This window comes from Sceloporus occidentalis, unplaced genomic scaffold (genome assembly GCF_023333645.1).
Source record: "Sceloporus occidentalis isolate IW3139 unplaced genomic scaffold, rSceOcc1.0.p SCAF_6, whole genome shotgun sequence".
In the NCBI taxonomy this organism is placed as follows: Eukaryota; Metazoa; Chordata; class Lepidosauria; order Squamata; family Phrynosomatidae; genus Sceloporus; species Sceloporus occidentalis.
Genome location: NW_028316986.1, coordinates 120,193,182 through 120,207,703, shown reverse-complemented (window position 1 = coordinate 120,207,703; position 14,522 = coordinate 120,193,182). Strand labels below are relative to the sequence as shown.

General features: G+C 38.5%; 1 protein-coding gene across 1 annotated transcript in view; it reads left to right on the top strand.

Moving 5' to 3' along the window:
* Nucleotides 1-14,201, top strand: part of LOC149311331 (uncharacterized) — a 33,691-nt gene extending 19,490 nt beyond the window's left edge. The window contains exons 7-9 of the mRNA XM_089528547.1: nt 1,391-1,568; nt 11,279-11,492; nt 13,453-14,201. Of these exons, the coding sequence (XP_089384673.1) occupies nt 1,391-1,568; nt 11,279-11,492; nt 13,453-14,201 (1,141 nt within the window). The remainder of the gene's footprint in view (nt 1-1,390; nt 1,569-11,278; nt 11,493-13,452) is intronic.
* The last annotated feature ends 321 nt before the right edge of the window (nt 14,202-14,522 follow it).

The following is a 14,522-nucleotide window of genomic DNA, read 5'->3' as shown; positions in this document are numbered from 1 at the left end:
TAGTGGTTAAATGAGTTGATTCTATACTATATCATATGCAGAGTATAAAAACATCCCATGTTCCTAGTAATTTTTTGTGGGTGCAAAATCCACACCATCCAAACAGCCAAAAGAAGAAAACACATGTCCACATGAGATGGAACATTTGTTTATTATCGCTGTCAGCTCTCCTTTAAATATATACTTTATAAACAAATACAGTTTCTGCATCTTAAAATTTTTACCACTGTTATTTCCAGTTCAAAACAGCAAAATAAAATTGAACTGAAAACATTAGAAAATGGACACAACTTCTAATAGAAAACAGCTGTGTATATTTATTTGGATGAATACCTGTCATTAATGGTAATATGGGACAATTTTTCCATACCAATTACTAAAGAATATCTGCTGAAGGACAGTCCCATATTGAATGATCATTCTTAGTGACCACAACCATCCTACAGACTACTACAATGTGTTATTTCAATGTTTCAGTGGTCAATACTGGGAAATTTCCCATATATAGTACACTATCTGCTGTTTTCCCTATCTACTGCCCTTCTGCAGCAGTAGTCCCCCCATCCCTTGCCACAGCCATCATTCCTGTCTTATTCTGTTAATTCTTGCCAACAAAATGGCTAGCAGATTTTCTAGCAGTTTGAAGCTGGTAAATAAATGTCCCCTATCATTGGTGCTATCACCACAGCCAGGCTTCCAGTGTTGTTAGGCTGCCTGCCAAGGTAAATGCCTCCCTTCAGAAGATACACCTTTAAAATAGCACCAAACATTTATGCTGCTGGAAGGGAGCTTTACTCCAAATTGAAATAGTAGTTGATCAATGGTTAGATCCACCCCGGTGCATACCACTTCCAAAGCTGTTCCAGAAATATGGTACACAAGTCCCATAATGCAACCAATTTATATGTGTGTGTGTGTGTGTGTGTGTGTGTGTGTGTGTGTGTGTGTATCACTCTTGTTTCTTTGTTGTTGAATCTCATGTGCTTTTTGAGTTCACAGCATCTTTTCTGGCTCCTCACTGCACTGAACTGGCAGTACCCTGAAACTGGATGCCACAGTTCCTCCAAGGCTCCATGTTGTTCATGATACATCCTTGTCAGGAGTATTATGCCATTGCAGAAACAATAAAATTAGCCTCACAAACATTGGGGAATGGAAAATGGCATCCTCCAAAGTAACCCATCCTTGATTTAAGATACTGTATTGCAAACAGTTTTGAAAGGAAAAATTGTGGGGAGGTGTTCATACTGATTCTAGAATTAGAATCAGAAGAGAAAAAAAGGTATTTTCTGGATGTGATGAGGGTCCCCATTTTGTTTAACTAAGCTCCAGTTTGAGCCAAGACATATTTTTTGCCCATCACTGTTATTGTAGCATCTTCTTTTTTCAGACTTCGTCTTGAAGAACTAAATCCTGTTGTTTTGAGCTACATGACAGAATCAATGGAGCTCAGTCTTCCAGACGTTGTGAATGTCTTAACAAACAACAAGCCATCTTCTATGACAGCAACATACTACTTGCTTCTAAAGAAACTGCTCAGATATCAAAAGGAATACAGGACAATAAAGGTAAGACCTGCTTTCCCATTGGACAGAAAAGAAACAGTACACAGGGGTTAGGTAAACTTGGGCCACCATTAAGAATTTACAACCATCCTCTGAGGGACTCAAACCATGGTCCCCTTAGACCACTCACCCAGTTATGTCATGGGTGAATCACCCATTGGCTCTGAAACAAGCTCTAAACCACAGCTTTCCATCACTTGGTCATCTACTGTTGCAAGGACCTTCCCAGGCCAAATACCACCCCCAGACCCCAGAGCCTAAAAGCCCCAATAGTTGGTGTCTTTCCCACTCTAAAACCAAAATGTCAGATGATGATCTAGGGTGCTCACCATCATTAACAGAGTAATAACCCTTTAGCACTACTGGTCAGTATGGCCAACTATTTAAATGACACCATCCAAATCAATTGTCCTATATCCAAACCAATTGTCCTACAGGTTGCAATTGGTTACTTTGGGACCCAGTGGAATTTTTTTTTGCTCTTTAAGTTGAAGCCATGTTGCGACATGGCTCTGTGCAACATGGCTTCAACTTAAAGAGCAAAAAATTCCACCAGGTCCCAAAGTAACCAATTGCAACCTGTGTTTGCCACCAGAGGCAGTGGATGGGATGAACAAAAAATGGAAAGAGGCCAGAAAAGGGAGCTGTGGGTGCAGTTTATATAGCAGTCCCCACACTCGATATCGTGATGCACAGTATCATGATGGCACTTCCTTCCCTCTATCTTTTGGGGCAGCAAATGGTAGCCATGTTCTGCAGCTGTCCGGGTCAATGGCTTCCTTGAGCAGAAAGCTTGGAAAGTTACCTTTAAGAAGAATTTATACATAATTACATCCTGAAGCCCTATACAACTGAGCAGTGGTGGGTTTTAGGTCATCATCCTACTCATGCTCACTTATGGATGGGATCAGTTATGCCATTCTATTCATTCTTCTTAAAAGTAACTTTTCTAGCTCTGCTGCCACAATCCATGTCACAATGGAAAGGCAGGGTAGACATTCCACTTATAATATCTCCATGTAGGAAAAATGGCCTGAAATGTTTTGAGATTTCCTCCTCTTTATCTTTATGTTAAATTTTAACCTTGACTTTTTAATGCAGAAATATGGAGGATGTTAAACACAAGCAAATTTTTAAAAAAACCCAGTCTTGGATTATAGCAGAATTTACTTAGAGCCAAATTACTTCAGACATCTTTACATTCCCCTCCCTTTGGTAATCATTACTGCTAAGGGGCTAACAGCTCAGTCTTAAACAGTTTGCTCTAGGCAGACAGGAAGCCAAAATCTAACTTTTAAAGTATAAATGGGGTTGGAAATATTTGACCAAACCCAACATTTCTTACAGAATGAGAACTAAAATGTTAACTCAAAGGGGGAACATATTTTTGGATCAGATAGGTTTGACTTTGTGCAAAATTTCAGGGCGTTGCTATGGTGCTCTCAGTCATAACCACTCATTTCTGAACCTTCCCAGACAGTTCAGGTATCTCTATGCTCAACTGTTAAAAAAAAAAAGAGGGGGGAGGAAAAAAATTAATTACATGAGGTTCCCCACATCATAAAAACCAATTTGCAAGAATCCTTCCAGAAATAACTCTTAGAACAAAAAAAAAAAGTAACAGGAGAAGGTCTTTTTACTCCAAGACACTCAGACACTCTGTTTTTATTATTACCTAATGTAATAATTATGTATGCCGGGGGGCAGAATGGTTCAAAAAACCATTGCCCTTTTTAGACAGTGAGTTCCAATAGTGGTTCTCTTCTTCATAAGTGGAGCTTTCAGATATGCTATAAGAAAGTTCTGTTTTATTTCAAGGCTTGCTTGGCATTTGCCTGTTGTCCAAGGGGATCGTGCCTCTGGAATTCAATTTCCAGTTTCATTATTTTCCAAACTCAAGTAAGAGACTTCCAGAGAAAATTTACCTCATTGGAATTTCAATGGTTATGTTGGGCTGAAATGCTTCTTTCAGTTAAAGGGCTGTGTGATGTCTTCTCTTTACGTATCTGACAAAATACAAGATGGAGCTGGGAGGCTACGCGCTGCAAAGTCTTTCCCAGGTAGTCCAGTATTGCCCACAATGACTAGGCATTAGCTTTCCAGATTCTCAAGTGGGATTCTTTCTTTGCTCTCTCTGGGTCTTTTTTACATGCAATACACTCTTTTACTAGAAGAAGGAACTGATGAAACCACCTCTGAGTGGTTTCCTTGCCTTTAAAACCCTATGAAATTTATAGGATCGCTATAAGTCAACAGGCAACTTGAAGGCACATACACACACACTGACCTAAACCATGGTAGATGTCAGCATTTCAATCAGAATTTTTGCACAAGGTTTGAGGGATATCCCGAATAAATTCTATTACTTCTATATGTTGACAACAAACCATCTTCATCTTCTAGAATCTAAATATTTTGCTGTGGCTACAGAGAAAAGAGGGAAAACAATGAAACCTTTGAGGTTTTAAGCAAGCAATTTACACCATTGTGCTATAGAAACAATAAAGCATAATACAGCTACTGCAAAATAAGCAACTGGTGAGGACATATCCGTACTTCATAATTATAGCAGTATGACATCAATTTAATTATCATGACTCAATGCTACAAATCCTAAGATTTGTAGTTTGGGGAGAGATTTACAATTTTTCGTGGAGTCATGGCCGGCATCCTTAGTTTTTTGTGGGGTTTTCAGGCTATGTTGCCATGTTCTAGAAGGGTTTCTTCCTGACGTTTCCCAATCTTTTCCAGGCAAGCATTCTCTGAAGACGCGAGTCACAGATGCTGTCGAAACATCAGGAAGAAACTCTTCTAGAACATGGCCACATAGCCTGAAACCCCACAAAAACCTAATTTTTCGTGTGTTTAACACTAGAGCTCTCTGGAAGCTAATTCTAAATACTTCCCCCAACTACAGATTATAGGTGTCTATAGGATAACAAAAGTGGAATCAAACTGCTCTAATTGTGTAGTGTGGATACACCTTGAGTTCAGTAGCATAATAGTACCTGGCAAGTAGATATGCAGCTGTAGCATAGCAGCTGCAAATAAGTTAAATAATTTTTGCACTGAAATCATATTTTCTCCTATATTAGATTTCATAAATACTTGGTTAAAAATGTTACATTGCACACACATGAATAACTATTTAAAAGACACATTCATGGGGATTTAATTTTCTCGCATGAACAAGGGAGAAAGCGAGATACTTTCATTTGCCTCCTATTCAGATTGTAAAATAAAATGCTGAAATGAAACAAGGCACAGCTTAATATTCCAGTGGGACGTTAGAAAGCAAGTTAAGAATCCCTTTACCTGCATTTGAAACGGATATATTAAAAACCTGAAGCTTTGAAGTTCAAGATTTAAATTTTCTATTACTTTCATCTTCTCCATATCACTACTATTATAGATCTGTTCCCCGTGGACCTTTAGCTCTTGTTTGGTGAGGAGGACACAAATAATAAAAAATCACAAGTGCTTTCAACTCCATTTGTGCACTAATGCCAAAGCCAAAAGGTTTTCTCTTTATCAGTTCTTCTGATATTAGCTCTAACAGTTCCCTTGTGAATTACATTCATCATTCCAAGTTATACTTCTTTTACTTGGTCATAAATACTTTAGTGCTTTGGGGTTCATAAGTTCTTTGAGAAGATATGAATCATAGAATCATAGTGTCATAGAGTTGGAAGAGACCTCAGGGGCCATCCATGAAACTGAATTGACTTTCCTCTTGACTTTTGTTTATCCAAGATATACAGGTGATTCATTTGTATTAACAACTACACAAAATAGCAATGTGTTTACACATCCATATTTATCATTCAGTTAATGTTAAAATCTCATGGCTGAATGGCTATACATACATAAAATGTCTCTCAGTGATAAGCAACACAGAACTTTTGGTTGTTTCATAGCCCTTCTCATGAGCCATACATAATAAGAGAGTTCACATATTGACTTGAAAGTCATCCAGTGGCACATCACACTTTGAAAAACATCTCTCAATTATATGCCATTTAAAACATGAATGTATGCTGCATCAATTTGGCATCTGAATCCATTTTAGAATATGTACACATTAAAAGTCTGTTCTTTGGGTTGTGTTTCAAAATGACCTTATTCTGGTTTAGGAAAATACAAATTCTGCATATTCATATTCTGATGAAGGTGAAGGTTAAAGAAATTCTTCCACTGATCCTCAACATTCTCTAACAATTTGAGAGGCTCTGTGAATCAGCTAGTAGAAATTTGTGTTGCAGTACAATGAAAGACCATTGCACCAAGCAGTCAGAAACATCTACACTAAGAAATGAATACATTCCTTTTTGAATTCATCTACCCAAGGTTGCATACACAGCCTGCTTAACAGGGGACCTGGGGGCTGCTAGGCTCTGGAGAAGAAGGAAGCCACTGGAGCTTCTACATCTGGAGGGATCTACTTCTGAGATCTATAAATGGGACCAGTGCTGGTTTTTGCAATTTACAGCAATATCTGCATACGTTTTCTGAGACTGGAAGAAATTACTTTATTTTATTTTTTTTTTAAAAATGGCAGGAATTGACTATCACAGTTACAGAGGCATAACCTGGAATTACACATCCATAATTGATTTATATTCCCTACATATTCACAATCACAGCAATATTGCCAGGACTGTAAAAGCCCCCCAGTCCTGCTTTATCAGGCAGCAGCTGCAGAGAGCAACAGAGATGTTTTCCTATTGATTGGGGTACAGCCCAATTTCACCCTGTCCCTCCAGCAAGGTCCAGTGTGACAATTAGAAGAAAGATTCATGTTGCAATTCCTTCTCTGGAGATTGCTTGGAAGGAGGGCATGGAAAGGTCAGCATTCTGTGTCCCAATTAAAAAGAGAACAGATCTACAATTGTAGTGGCTGCTACTGGGGTAAAGCAGGGGGCCATGTCAGACCAGGATATGCTACTTAATTAAGCATACTTAACTAAGTTTATCAGTGAGAGACATTTTATATGTGTATAGCCATACATCATTAACTGATCTAGGATCTCAGCCTATAAAATTATGCAGGTGCAAATTTAAAGTATCGCTAATTACCAGTGACATTACAGGCACTAGCAATCATGTCTGTGATATAATATAACTATAGTTAAGATAGCCCTAGCAATAGCCCTTCCAATGGATGTGCTAGCTAAGACTGTATGATATATTTTCCCAGTTCCAAAAAAAATGAAAATGAAAATGAAACAACTCTGCAGAAAAAGTGATTCCCTACAGGAGACCAAGGAAAAGATTTCAATTCCCCCACTTATCAACTAAGTCATAATTGTGGTTTGCTTGTGCAATAAAATGCTTGTCTGGAAAGACCCTAAAGGTTCAATTTATTTAACATCTCACTTTCTGAAATCCTGAGTCCAAACAGCTGGTCACAAAAGATTTAGCTTAAGGCATGATAGTAATTTTGTTTGGTGGGAAAATCCACTGGAAATTTGGCTTTTAAATGACTTCAGGCAACCAAGACCTTTCTTTCCATGATCAGGTTTGAGCCATAAGTTATTGGATAAACATAAAACACGCCCTGTCTTTTTACACACTGTGATTTCTCCAAGCAACCTGCTTGCATTTTATGTGTTTTGTTGTAGAAAGGAGAGACTAATGATTACAATTTGCCATCCAAAACTTTATAGTTAAGCCTTGCAGAAATAGTGTTCCTGCCAAAAAGCTTCCTGCCCAGGTGCTCAACCAATTAGCTCCTAAGAGGTCTGGCTATAAAAACTGGCCATGGCAAGTTTTCTGATGTACTGTATATAAGGTGACAGTTTGCAAAATCTAAGATGAAAATTTGTTTTCTTAACCAGAAGTGTGTAAAAATCCTAAGAGACACTTTGATTGCTTTGGCTAAAATGCTTATGTCATTTCATATTCCCCACTGATGCAGTGTGGTTTGAGCAATGCAAATTTTTAAAAAATACAGAGATTGTTCAAGGACGGGAAAATCTTCAAAGATAACTTATGTGATTGCCTTTTTGTGAGTTTTGAAAATATTTGGTATGGATTGACTAACCCAGAGGAGTTGCAGATTGTAGGGGCCTCAGTAATTTTATGTACTAAGTCACAAAATATGTTGAGAAATGGGGGGGGGGGGGGTTTGGTCATGGGCAGTACAGACACAGATGGACTAAGGTTCTTGCTCAGTATAAGGCAGGTTCCTATCTTTTCAAATACAGCCTTCATTTTCATTTTCTTTAATAATGCTTTCTGTCTTTAGAAAGTACTGTTTTGTGAGGGGGTCTAGCAATTTCTAACAGAATTTTCCATGCCCTCATAAGATCTTTGTGTGGAACTGTGCTAACTGAAATGTTATAGACCTTTGTTCAGTGCTTCTTTTGGAGGAGGAAGGAACCAGTGTTTGATTTCTTAAATTAAAAAAAAGCATGTAAATAAATAAAAATAAATGTGGCATAGATTCAGCACTATGATAGCAGAGTGAAAAACTCTGCCAGTGTACCTGCTTTCATTGCTGGTTTAATAATAATAATAATAATAATAATAATAATAATAACAACAACAACATTTATTTAAAATGTTATGCCTGTAGTATTGTAAGAGACAGAGCACTCATGCAGCCTGTTTTGTGATATTTCATTTGCAACCCAACTGCCCAAAGGAAAATTGCTCTGGAGCCCTCCCTCGCACTAAATCTAGATTCATATTGATGCAATGGACCTTGCACTGGCACAGTAAAATCATTTGAATCAGACTATGCATCTATAGCAGGGCTGGGCAACTGCACAGGGCCAGGGGCCATTTTACCACCCAGCTTCATTTTGGGGAGTTATACCAGGGAGTTTCAGTGTACTGCAAAGGACATGATGTCACTTCCAGCTGTCATTTTGGCCAATTTGCAACTGATCCCCCCCCCCTCTGATTTTTGGTGTCTTGGGGACATTTGGGGAACTTTGTCAGATTAGTGGAAGAAAAAAATGCTGCATTTTTTAGGGGGGTTGAGCATGTTTGGGAATAAAAAAAATGACTGAAAATTGACCCACATTTTTTTTAAAAAAAATTGTTGGAGCTGGGGCTGGAGGGGGGTTTCTGAAGGATCCTAATGGCTGCATGCAGCCTGTGGGTCATATTTTGCCCACCCCTGATCTATAGCATAAATATTTATATTTTTCATTTATTAAAATATTTATATCCTAACCTATAGCCAAACATCTCAGGGTGGCTTACAGTAAAATAGATACTTTTAGAAACTTTTTTTGGGTCTTTACCTGCATTTTTTCAGTCTTTAGTACTTCCATATTGCCTTTTAAAGGGCAATCCATAAATATTATAAACTAAAGGCAATATGAGTTTTCCCCCTTGGTTTCCAGATGAATGTGGATCAAATTTAATTTCTTTTTGTGCACTATCAGTCTCTCTCAGGACAAGCCAAGATCCAAAATCAATAGGGCTTAATTTAATCATAGCTGTATTGTGTTCATACATTGAGACTGTGTAACATTTCACTTTTACTGTTTTGTATCCACTGTCTAAAGCAGCATTGGATAAAAGAACAGTTGAGGGAGCTCCACACTAGTTGCGCATTAGTTACAACCATTTTCTAGTAAATATACTGAAAGGCAGAGGCAAATAACATAGCTGGCTCTATGGTTTCTAAATTTAGTGCATAAGTAGGAATGTAGAGTGGTTTCACTTACTCCCACATCTGAATATTTGAAACCTTAAGTTCTGAATATGAAGAATATGAAACAAAATTATCCCCCATTTGCATGGTTCAAATTTAAACAGATGTACAGATATTCCCAGCATTGAATTGTACCTGCCTGCCATATTGTTTTGAAAGATAAGGAGCCTCACCAAAAAAGAGGGGACAAGCTTATTTTGCAACAACCTTGAGATCCCTATAACATACATAGGGACTCAATCTAGCCTTTTATGAGTTAAGCACAAAAACCCTGACTACAGAATTAGGGCTAGAAGTGCAATCCAAGGCTTGTTGTTTTGTTGGCATGGAAGTAGTTGCCCTTGTATTCAGTAGGGCCCAGAGATCAGTGACAGAACACACACTTTACCAGCTGAAGATCCATTTTCCATCCCTGGCAGCTTCAGTTTCTCCTACATTCTGAGGATGCTTTAATTTCAAAGGATTTTTTTTCTACAAAATTTGTGAATGTTGTTAACTTATTTCAAAAATGAACTGAATTTTCATTCATCTCTAAACAAATATAATGTCAAATCTCTACAAATCCCCTTTAGGCTCTCATTCTCTCTGCCCATTTCTGTACCATAATCACACATGGTACTACATTTGTTTTCCTATCACTGATAGTTGGATCTCCTGGTGATTGTGATGTCACTAGGAGTGGCATTAAAAGGACTACTGTCATTTTGCTTCCTTGGAGAGAAGCAGACATTATCACAAAGGTTCCTAAGAAACTTCTTCATGCAGCACCCCATTGCCTCGGAGAACTCTCAAGAGGAGAGGGAAGAAAATCAGATACTGCTTGCACAGCAAACATATCTCCAGGGGTTATACAGAATAACAGACTCTTCTCTCAGGTCCTAGTGCCAGGATGTTTATGTTAAACAGTTTTCACTGCTAATGTTTCTGCATTTAGGAAGTTCCTCTACCTTGAGTTAGTCAACTTTGACTGGCAGGAAGGATTTTCGTCTAGCCCTATCTGGAGAGCACTGATATTCCCCAATAGGCTCCCATCCAAGTGCTAGCCAGACCCAACCCTGGTTGTGTTCAGAGTGGTAGGGTGGTATATGTTCACTCTCATCTCACTGTCTGCATCTCCAAACCATATTCATTTAAATTTTATCTATTGAATTTTTTGACCTGTCTTTCTTTTGAGATGGGATTCAAGGTGGCTATATGTATTCAATATATATCTGAAGCTCCCAGACCTCACTCCATACATCTCAGAAAGTGGACTGTGTGTCCACAAAAGCTCAGGCAATAATAAATCTGGTAGTTTTTAAAGGTACTACACAACCTTTGTTTCTTCACTATAAGAAGAGGTAGTTTAGATCTTACTTTTTATAAAAGACCCCGCAAACTAATGGAGTGTACGCCTATCCATGGCAGAGCCTGGAAAAAGTTATCTCTTTGAGCGCTTTATACTCCTTAAACTAGGAAGATTGGTGGCCATGATGTCTGGGAGATTTGAGGAGCTTCCCAAACTTAGATTAGTCAACACTTAGATGTCATACTTGATGTTTGCTGCAACTTTTTTCTGGATATCCCCACATGCTGGGGAGAAGCAACAAAAACGACCTTCACTTTCACATCCCAGGGCAATTGGTTGGCCACCACTGGGAACAGAAGGCTGAACTGTAGAGACATTGGTCTGATCTAGAAAGGAAACCCTTGTATTCTTATGGTCAAACCTTTTGTCTTGGGAAAACCTGGAGGAGTAGCAAATGCAAATAAAAACAAAGTAGACATAGATCCATGGAGAGAATGATATGGCCTTACAAGAAGAAGCCAAGTACCTTTAAAGAACAAGAATTTCCCTCAATAATCTGGCTTTAAATCAGCCAGATTTGTTATACATTGTTGATTGGGGGAAGTGGTTGTCCACTTTAATAGCTTTTACAGCTCCAATACCAGTTTTTATAGAATTAAATAGCAGAACATACTGTACTACATTTCTTTTTCTTAGCATTTGAACATCCTTTCCATTTATAGCAATATTCCCAGTGTCTCTCTGATATGTTTACAGAAGGAAAAACTGCCAGAAATGCTTGACAGGAAACCTCCTCTAAGTCAAGATGCAGATATCCCAGCTTCTCCAAAGAAAGAACTGGTCAGAGCACAAAACCTGAAAAGCTGTGACAGTAAAGCATTTCCTTCTGTGCCGAACTCAGAAATGCCATATGCCATCCAGGAAGATGAAATTGCCATTACTCTGGAAAACCAACAACTCTTACCAGAAGGTAACACTTGTTACTTCTCTTGGTAATATGAGATCTCAGAATGCATTGGTCTAAATTTTATGTGTATATAATAGTTGAAGTTAACAAGACTTTGATCAACAAGAAGGAAAAAGTAAGCTTGATTCTTAAGAGCTAATTCTTTCAGTATACATAGTACTTGATCATGCATCTGCCCAGAGCATCATCCAAACATCAAGAATATCCAGCATCAGCATCCTACCACTCCTCAGTTATAGATGGCTTTAGCATGTCATTGTGTCAATTTTTATTAAAAACAACTTTTTAAGCTTTACATCAGGAATTTGGGGGTCTTATTGGACCAAACATGAGTGAGCAATGTGATGTAGCATCTAAAAAGGCCAATGCAATTCTATGCTTCATCAATAAGAATATAGTGTCTAGACTGAGGGAAGTAATAGTACCACTCTATTCTGCTTTGGTCAGTCCTCACCCAGAATACTGTGTCTGAGCATTCTTTTCCTAAGAAAGTCCTGTGAAATTCATGGGAACACTGTAAATTGACAAGTGACTGGAAGGCACATATGCATGCATTTATGAAACTCACAACAACAAATGCCATTGAAATACAGTAATTTTGCTGTGAGGTGGTTGTTGTTGATACAACTTGGAATTGGTCAAGTAGACTTTTCTGAATCTTGCCAGTTGACCAGTACTAGTTTCTTAGTACTTTCCTTGGAAATATAGCTTACTGCACCAGGTATTTTTTGGCAGTTTCCCTTCCAAGTACTTACCAGGCTGACTTTGTTTAGCTCCCAAGATCAAATGGGATCTGGTACCTTCAATGTATTTAGACTTGCATTTTTAATCTTTATATTCCTCCCCTCCCTTTAAAAAAAAGAGCAGTGTTACCTGCACAGGTGAAAAAGCCACCCCTTTTCTTTGTAATGTTAGTAACAGTAATGGAAGAAATAGTAATGGATGAAGTTCTCAGTTTGCTTGTAAGAATTAAGGATCTAGAAACCATGAGTGGCTTCCATGTTTTTGTGGCAGTGAATCCAATCCAGGTACTGTCCAAAGTACCTGGGATAGCCTCTTTAAAGTTCAGCCTAAAACTCAGAGCACAATCACTGCTCCTCAGATTCACAGAACAGATTCACAGCTCTGCTGACATGGAAGCCACCAGCTGCTACTGCTAGAAACAATGGGTTGGACTAGGACTTTTTCAGGTAGGAGAAAAAGATGGCAGCATAGTGGGATGTTCCTGTCAGCATTGCATGATTTGACAAAGATTTTCAGATGACATTGTGCGACATTGTGATAATCCCACAATTATCCCATGAATAAAGATGAGTTTTCCAGCTGCTTTTCATTCATGGGAAAGTTCCATGAGTCTGCTGGCAGGAATATGCCTGATATTAGGCAATCCACTCAAAACACTCAGATGTTGGTAAAAATAGGACAGAAGCCATATCATTCTGATGACAGACCTATGTTTTTATTTACTTTTATTGCATTTGTTGACCAGATGGAGGGGATAGAGAGCTTGCAAGAGGAAGGGGGGGTAGCGAATAGAGCCTCCTTTTCCATTCTGGCATCAAAAATGTCTGAATAAATCAAAAGCCTCCTGCTGGTGGAAGGAACTTTTCCATCACAGAAGGATTTTGCTGGTTATTGTTGTTTATATTACATGGAGAATGTGATAATATTAATTGCAAGTATTATTTCTGAATACCTGAAAGACATCAGATTACATCTGATCTTGGAAATTAAGCAGGGTCAGCTTTGGTTACTACTTGGATGGGAGACCACCGACAAATACCAGGTGCTGTAGGCTATGTTTCAGAGGAAGGAACTGGCAAGACCACCTCTGAATATTCCTTGCTTCAGAAACCTCTGTGAAATTCATGGGGTTGCCATAAGTCAGCAGGTAATTTGAATGCATACACACATACATAATTTCTGCATGAATTGATTGTGTGTACTTTGATATTCCATTTAGTTTCCAAGTTTGCAGACAGAGAACTGGTACATTTTGAGCCTCCTAGATCTCCAAATACATTTTTTTCTGGCGAGCCATTCAATCAGACACAACAGGATCCACAGGAAAATGTAGAAGATGTCAAGGATTTCACAGAAGTGAGAAAATCATACTTGTCAGAGAGGACGCCTTCTGCTTTAGTAAGTAACCACCAAGCTCAAAGATTCTCTATGTCGTGTATGAGTCAGATAACACCAAGATCAGCAACTGAAAACAGAGCTGTAGACCCAAGTCCTGTGGCTTTTCCAGACACAAGAGTCAAAGATCCTCCGAAAGCAGTGGATGAAAATGTTTCAGTCCCAACATGGCAATATCAAGAAAAAGACAGCTCCACCTTCTTGATAATGGAAACTCCGCAACTCTCACCCCTACCAAGACTGAGACAAGTTCTTCTGAGGGATCCCATCACTAAAAAAGTCTCATGGGTGGGATTATCACAACAACAACCTAATGGCTCCTCTCCATTTTTTGCCAATGGTTCAAGGCCACCAGTTTTCCCCATGACTCAGCAACAGACACTTATGGTAAGAAGCCTGAGACAATCTAAAGAAAAGTCCAGAGACTTTTTCAACTGTAGTAACATTAAAAAGAACTTTGTCCAGCTCAAACATATGCCTAAGGATACAGACTTGAATCTTCCGGTATTATCTCCACCATATCAAACGAGATCAGGGAAAAAATCAGAGATTTTAAGATTAGATTTTGCATAAGAAGTGTATGCAAAGCAGGATATTAAATGTGGAGGAATGGTTGTATTATGTATGTGGAAGACAATGAAGAGACAAAGAGCTTGATGAGAACCGTAAGAAGTAAGAATGTATCACAATTGAAATAAGAAACAGAGAGAGATAATAGGTTTTAACAGAGATGACAGAAAAGATGGAATCCAGGTAGGCAAGCAATGGTTTCACCATTGCAACTAAACAATTAAACTCCATCTCACCTCAAAGATGTCATACACAGGAGATCCATGGTGAAGAAAATAAACATTCATGGGCTGGCAATTTCAGATTCTGTTCTTATTTTTTTTA